This window comes from Nicotiana sylvestris, chromosome 4 (genome assembly GCF_000393655.2).
Source record: "Nicotiana sylvestris chromosome 4, ASM39365v2, whole genome shotgun sequence".
In the NCBI taxonomy this organism is placed as follows: Eukaryota; Viridiplantae; Streptophyta; class Magnoliopsida; order Solanales; family Solanaceae; genus Nicotiana; species Nicotiana sylvestris.
This window is the reverse complement of record NC_091060.1, coordinates 108,291,087-108,298,412: the sequence shown is the minus strand read 5'-3', so window position 1 is coordinate 108,298,412 and position 7,326 is coordinate 108,291,087. Positions and strand designations below refer to the sequence as shown.

The window sequence follows — 7,326 nt, the reverse complement described above, 5'->3', positions numbered from 1 at the left end:
AGGGTATAATTAAAGATGCTTTTGTCAGCGCTTATTCATATGTATGCAAATTGTGGAGAATTGGAGTCATCGGAGGGTTTATTTAACTCAATGGAAGAAAAAGATGTGGTTTCTTGGACTGCTTTATCATCTGCTTATATGAATGCAGGGCTCGTGGAGGAAGCAGAACGTCGATGGAGGATAATAGGGTAAAGCCCGATTTGATATGTTGGAATGCACTTGTGTCTGGGATATGCTAAGAATGGAAAGGTTGATCTAACTATAAGGTGCTTAAATGAGATGCAAAAGAATGGAATGAAACCTAAAGTTACTTCTTGGAATGGTGTAATTTCGGGATGTGTGCAGAATGGTTATTTTGAAAATGGCCTGAATGTGTTTAATGAGATGTTGCGGTCTTATGACCAACCTAATGTTGTGACAATTGTTAGTATTTTACCAGCATGTGTAGACTTGGGTGATCTGAAGATTGGGCAAGCAATTCATGCTTATGCGATTAAAAATGAATTTTGTGGTAATATTCACTTATTAATATGTATTCAAAATGTGGAAGAATTGATCTTGCAGAGTGTGTGTTTGTGAAGATAAAGGAGAAAACCACTGCTGTGTTGAACGAGGTGTTCGCTGCTTATGTTGATGAACATAAAATGGATGCTGCACATAGTACTCTTAAGTCAATGCAAGATTATGGCTTAAAACCTGATGAAGTTTTATTGAATACTCTTCTAGCCGGACACGCGAAATGGGGAAAAGAAAGAGGCTTATGAGTTACTATATATCTGAAATGGTCATTTGGGGTCTAAAGCCGAATCTTGCGTCTTTTAATGTACTCTGTATCTGGTTTCCAACAATCTGGGCTTAGTTATGAAGCTTTAAAAATATTCCAAATCATTCAATCATCTTCCAGCAAATATATAGCTGAGAAAGTGCCAGTTCCTTCAGTAAAGCCAAATCCTGTTAACATGCAGCTGGTGCTGATCTTACCTTACTGACGCAAGGAAAAGAAATCCATGGTATTGAGGACAATATCTTTATATCTAGTGCTTTAATTGACATGTATGCAAAATGCCATGATATAGCTTCTGCAATATGGAGGATAGAAACACAGTTATATGGATTTCTTTGATAGATGGCTTCACTAAAAATGGGCAGCCAAAAGAGGCCCTCATCCAAACTCAATGACATATCTCATACTTCTACCAGCATGTGGTGATAGGGGGGCTCTACATTGGTGAGAGGAGTATGTATAATATATATATATATATATATTATCAATTACTTCTCAATCCAAACTAGTTAAAGTCCACTATATGTATCCTCTATATCTATTCCAATCTATTCAGGCACATGTCCAAACATGAATTATTGATTATGCCTAACTACGAGTTCTCTAAAACAACAAGCTCTTTAATCTTTATGCCTATACAGAAATATCTTCAAACCGATATCTTTCTGTGCAATCTCTGAAAACATGATTCGCTTAGCCAAATGGTTTTTTCATATTAATACAAAAGAGAGTTCACAAGCCTTTTGACCAACAGCAAACAAGCACATTTTCTGTCAACAACCGGATTGAATTTCTTAAGATTAAAAGGAAGTATTCCCCTCTTTCTCAATTGTGTGATAGAAACAAAAAAGAAAAAGAATTAGGCGTAAATGATCGTATACTACCACTGAGGATAGCCTAGACTGAAGAGGATTCAAATCCTCTATATGAATGGAGGTGGTCTTCGCTCTTTAAAAGAATTGAATGTATCCCTGTGAAATTGAACTTAGTTATCATCAACTCCGGTAGTTGCTGCTGCGGATTTCTGTGCGACTGAAGAGGGTATCCTTTTGCCCGGTCCTGCTGAAACCTTAACCATTGCAGGCCTTAGCAGGCGGTCTCCAAGTAAAAACCCACGGCGGAATTCTTCTATTATTATTCCATCAGTAAACTCTTGAGATTCCTCACGAGCAACAGCCTCATGTAGCTGTATCAAGAAAAGAAACCCATACTCCAAAGATTAGTAATAACCAAGACATGTAAGACTTGCATGTATATAACAACCCCCCCCCCCAAAAAAAAAAAAAGCCCCCCCGAAAATAATATAAAACTAAATAAACAATGTCAAGTCAAATGAATGTGCCAAAAGAAATGGAGTATAAGGGAGAGGAGGCATTGCATGAGGTAGATGTCACAGTCAAGGTTATTCTCAGAACAGAAGACACAGTCGACTTTGCAGCCAAATCTGCAGTTGAACATATTGTATGTATACATTGCTTTCGGTATCATCATCAAGCCATGTTGAATTAGCTCTTCATTGACCACTAGGCGTCTAGGCCACACCCTTAGGTGAAAGGATACTCTATTAAATTCATAAGTTGTAGCTTCAAAACTATATCAATCAATACATTTCAATTCCAAATTAGTGAGGTAGCCTACATAAATCTTCTACATCCATTACTCTAAACATGCACATTTCATTCCAATACTAAATCATTTGCTTTTTAAAGCATATTAGGGGTAAATCTCACCTTCATCTTACATGGTTAACTAGTTTAGTCCCAATTAGTGGTACCACTTTTTTTTAGAATGAAATTAGTTGGTACCACTTATATGGATTCTTTGTTTCTGTAGTGTTTTGATTTTTAGTTAAAAAACATTAACACAACTTCATAATATGATTTTACCATGTACTCTTTAGGTATCTTTAATCATCATATTGTCACACCTATGGCCTAGTACATCCGGAGGTCTACGTAAGGATTGGTGCATCTGGAGATGTACATACAACATGGCAATCTTCATAAACTATGATTCAATTAGTTCAGCGTCTCAATAAAAATTAGAACAGCTACAACTACCCCTAAATCCAGACAAGTTATGGTCCGCTATATGAATCCTTACTAACCATGTTTCACAATAAAAATTAGAAAAAGTATCTAAATAGTTCAAGTTTCTTAAGCAAATGTAAAACATGTACTAACATTTTAAATTAGTAGAGAAATCTTAATGTTGCCTTTTGAATTGAAACTTAGTTTATTGATTAGGTCGAAACGGAATAAGATATAGAAAGAGTGCCACTATAAGGACTTATGGATTTTAATTTCAAGGATGTAAGGGCAGCCATAAATTATACATCCATTTTCCAATTAATATTTATTTAGTCAATGCTTTAAAAGATTCTTTCATAGTTCTGATGGAGCCAGTTATTCTAGCAAGACTGAGTTTTGAACAATTGAATCCCGGAGGAAAGAAGAAATATAGGTAGTAATGACTCATAGGTGTCAATAGGGTGACACATTTTGCCCACATGAGTGACATAGGTTTCCAAATTTAGGACATTTAAAGAAACTGGGCAGTGTATTTGACATGTGGTGATGGGCATGTCATACTAGAGTACCATGGATCCACAGCCATATTTTTGTTGGTATGCCTCCCTAGAATGTAATGTTAGCAGAAGTAAAGAGACTGGCTGCTCCCCCATAAAAGGGGAGAAATAATGACTTCATAGAGAGGGAGAGAAGGGATAACAGAGAGTCAGTAATTTCTTACCGCAGGATCAAATGGTTTGCCAACAGTTGGAACAACAGCGACACGCAAGCTCTTCATTATCTCCACGAATTGTTTGTATATTCCCTGGTAACTTGCATCAATTTTCTTTTCCATCTCAGTTTCTAGTTTGATCTGTCGCTTAGCTCTCTCAAAGTTATCAACCATGGGCAAGAGGCTCTCAATTATTTCCCCTTGAGCATTTGTCCTGATTGTTAGTCTCTCTTTCTCAGATCTTTTCCTAAAATTATCAAAATCTGCTTGCAAGCGGATATATTTTTCCTTCCCAGAATTGATCTCTGCTGATAGAGCTGAGACTTTTTGGGCCAAGTCATCTCTCTCCTTTTCCACCGAGGATATGGCTGCCTCAATTTCATATATAGCCTTTACATCTCCTACTAGGATGGCCTCCTTGTAAACTTGCATGAGGGACTTCAATCTAAATGAATATTCCTCATCTACTTCATCTTTTGACACTTCCAATTCACTGAGGCTATCCTCGTCATCACTCGTCTACAACAAAATTATTTTGTGTCATCATCAGTTTCACAATATTCTGAAAAGTAAAATCCTTTGATGAAGGAATATTAGAATTGTTGAGTTAGATTAGGTAACCAAGCGGATATCAACCATATAAAAGAACATAATCAACAAACATGAATATAGCTGTAATGAATGCAGCTCTTCAAAAAGATATCTAGGTAATCAATTTAAAACTCTAAATTTCAAAGTATAGTTTGTGAAAGTGAGAGTCGAAATTTTTTCAAATATTCTTTTATACAAACACTTCAAAAGTGACAGGAAGTGCTCCTCTGTATGTCGTTGGTTATATGAACATACGAAAAATGAAAGGAATTAAACTATAACCCACAGTTATCCACCAATAACACAGTTAAATCCACAAGCAACAAATCTGAGGGTCAGCTAGTTGTTCACGGGAGACAAGTAAAACCCTGCTCATGAAGTGAACAGCTACAAAGGAGCTACTTGCGTACCACTTTTTCTGTCAAAGTAGCATTAGTCCTCCTACAATATTCATCCCCTACTCAATAACCAGGCCAACATCAACAACAACAGCATACCCAATGTATTCCCACAAGTGGGGTCTGGGGAGGGTATTATGTACGCAAGCCTTACCCTTACCTTGTAAAGGTAGAGAGGTTACTTCCGGTATACCCTCGGCCCAAGGAAAGCATTAAAAAAGAACCAATGTATATCAATAACCGATCATTACAGATGTAGTTCGCTCAGTAATGCCGTCAACTGAAACCCTCACCCTTTATATAACTGCCAATTGTCATCAGTATTTATCTCACAAAGCAACCAACATAAAACAATTAGGCACAATTTTTAGGTCATGTGATAGGAATATTTACATTATTTGCACCCCATAGTTAAGGAAATCAGCACCGTCTAGCATACACTGGAAGGAAAACACCAACCAACATTTAAATCAACAGAAACCAACACTTCAAATAAATTGGAACCGAAGACTAGGTCAAGTCATCAATTGCCACTTGTGCTTACTACTGAAGACAGATAACTTGGCTCTAGGACTAATTATCCTATTATCAAAAGCATTTAAGGGATAACAGTAAGTATGTTTTTATCAACAAAAAAAGAAGAAGAAAGTCTTAATCTTTCCCAGCGAATGCAACTATGCACAAAAGGGAGGTGAGGAAAAGTTGCTAATTTCCTATACTTGACAAATTGATTCTCATTAAGACTACAAGCAGTTAATAAAAGATGAGATAAATTTTCTATAGCAACCCAATTATTAAACAACAAAAGCAAAGATAACTAAGAGGAAGTGAGTACTTGAGGAGCAGAGTCTTGGAACGAGAGAGAGGTTTTGAACAAGGAACGTCTGCTACGGTTGATAATTACAGAGTCCCATTTAGAGAGAGCAAATTTAGTGCTTTCAGAATGTTTGTTGAGGGGAAATTGGTGATGAGCGCATTGAAAACATTGAGCAAAAGGCTGAATTAAGGTTGTTGGGGCTTTAGAAACCGTAGAAGATGAAAAGCCAAGTGTGTAGAAAGTGTGAGAAAGAGGAGCCGAAGCTGCCATTTCAAACAGATAGAGATTCAGGTTTCTTTCGTTATAAAAAATACTTGGCTAAAACCCAAAGGGATTGGATCTTCTCCTCACACTGTGTTTGCTGTTTGGAAATTAGGGAAAATAGAGCAATTATTTGAATTGAAGTTGGAGTTGGAAAGTAACTTTTTTAAGGTGTGGTTAAAAATAAAAAGGATTGTACTCCCTCCGTCCACTTTTGACTTTTTACGCCCCTTAAAAAATAATAAATAAAGTACATAATTTATCATGACACTCATATTAATTGATGCATATTTTATTGGATTTGAGAAAATGATTTGAAATGGGTAATAAATACTATGGGTATAACAGGAATTTTTTTTTGTCTTCTCTTGGTATGCGTAAAGTGACAAGTAAAAATAAAAATCTATTTTAGTATACATGCTAAGTAAAAGTGAACGGAGAGAGTAAAAGTTTAATACTCCATCCCGAACATAATAAGTAACTTTTTGATCTTTGGCACACCCTTAATAAAATACTAAATCCTAAAAAATAAATAAGTATTTTGACTAAGTTGCCCTTAATCAAAATTTGTATATTGTTAACTTAACAATAAGGGTGTTCGTAAAAATCCAAAAAAAAAAATCGAACCAAACCGATCAAAAAAACAGATACTTTTTAGGTTTGGGTTGGTTTTGGTTTTGTGTTTTAAAGACTTATCAAATATTATTTGGTTTTGGTTTTAATCAAAGAATAACAAAAAAACTGAACCAAACTGACTATAGAAGTAGATATTTAAATTTATTATTACATCTATGTATTTTTATATAAAGTTTTTAAAATTTTATGATACATATTAGTTGTTTGTATTTTTAGTCTAGTTCTTTGCTATTATAATAATCTAATTTTTTGCTTTTACATCTAGTTTGATTGGTAGTTTTCTTTCGCTAAGTACAAAAATTTATTTCATGTTAAAAATAATCGATTTTTAATTGATACTTAAATTAATCATTACTATTTAATTCAATTATCATCAATATATCTTGGTAAATGATAGATTTCTCAAAGAGCAATCGATTTGATAGTGTTACGTTGAAAATGTAGTCGCCGGAATATGTGTTTGATAATGTATGTCTCATATTTAAGAAAAAACTTGATAAATAACCAAAAAACCGACAAAAATCGAATCGATAAAAAATCAACTTAATATTGGAAGAACCGACTTATTTCGCTTGGTTTTCTTATAAGGAAAAGCCAAACCATGAACACCCCTACTTAACACATTGAGATATGTAAATAAGGTCAAATTTAAAAAATTAAAGTTAATTCTTTTTTGATTATGTGAAAAAGACACTTATTTTGAACTAAAATAAAATAGCCAACAGGTTAGTTATTATGGATAGGAGGGAGTACTAGGAGTAGTATATTTATCACATTAATTTCACTTGCAAAAAATATATAGTTACAAAAACTGAATAGTTCACTGAAAGTTAAAATGCACTTTCAAACACTCTTTCAGTATTTTGCTTGAAATTTTAATATACGAAGTTCATTATTTGCTAATATACATGACTAAACTAATATTCTTTGCAAATGCACATAGATGGCTTTTAAAATTTGTGGCAAAAATATATTATTGTACTTTTGTGGATATAAATTATCTCATTAAAAATAAAATGAGTCATTCAAACTTAAGTTATTTTTAAATATAAAACATGTCATTTATTTTGAATACGATTTTTAAATAATTTGTGACA

General features: G+C 34.2%; 2 protein-coding genes across 2 annotated transcripts; one reads left to right on the top strand and one right to left on the bottom strand.

Moving 5' to 3' along the window:
• Window positions 1-213: 213 nt before the first annotated feature.
• Window positions 214-764, top strand: LOC138889971 (pentatricopeptide repeat-containing protein At2g37310-like). Its single transcript, XM_070173319.1, has 2 exons — window positions 214-511; window positions 565-764. Exons 1-2 carry the CDS (start codon window positions 214-216, stop codon window positions 762-764), a joined length of 498 nt encoding a protein of 165 aa, XP_070029420.1.
• A 713-nt stretch (window positions 765-1,477) lies between these two features.
• LOC104242312 (uncharacterized) lies at window positions 1,478-5,697 on the bottom strand. The gene is made up of 3 exons (XM_009797339.2): window positions 5,351-5,697; window positions 3,536-4,045; window positions 1,478-1,970 (listed from the first exon to the last, which is right to left on the bottom strand). The coding sequence occupies exons 1-3, from the start codon at window positions 5,600-5,602 to the stop codon at window positions 1,770-1,772; spliced, it is 963 nt and encodes a 320-aa protein (XP_009795641.1). The 5' UTR covers window positions 5,603-5,697; the 3' UTR covers window positions 1,478-1,769.
• Between the last annotated feature and the right edge of the window lie 1,629 nt (window positions 5,698-7,326).

Excerpts from the sequence above, each read along its gene's own strand:
- LOC138889971 (XM_070173319.1), top strand. The coding sequence starts at position 214 with ATGCACTTGTGTCTGGGATATGCTAAGAATGGAAAGGTTGATCTAACT. Across the intron at positions 512-564 it reads GATTAAAAATGAATTTTGTG|AGTGTGTGTTTGTGAAGATA; the intron begins GTAATATTCACT and ends TTGATCTTGCAG.
- LOC104242312 (XM_009797339.2), bottom strand. The coding sequence starts at position 5,602 with ATGGCAGCTTCGGCTCCTCTTTCTCACACTTTCTACACACTTGGCTTT. Across the intron at positions 4,046-5,350 it reads TCCAAGACTCTGCTCCTCAA|ACGAGTGATGACGAGGATAG; the intron begins GTACTCACTTCC and ends ATTTTGTTGTAG. Across the intron at positions 1,971-3,535 it reads GCAAACCATTTGATCCTGCG|CTACATGAGGCTGTTGCTCG; the intron begins GTAAGAAATTAC and ends TTCTTGATACAG.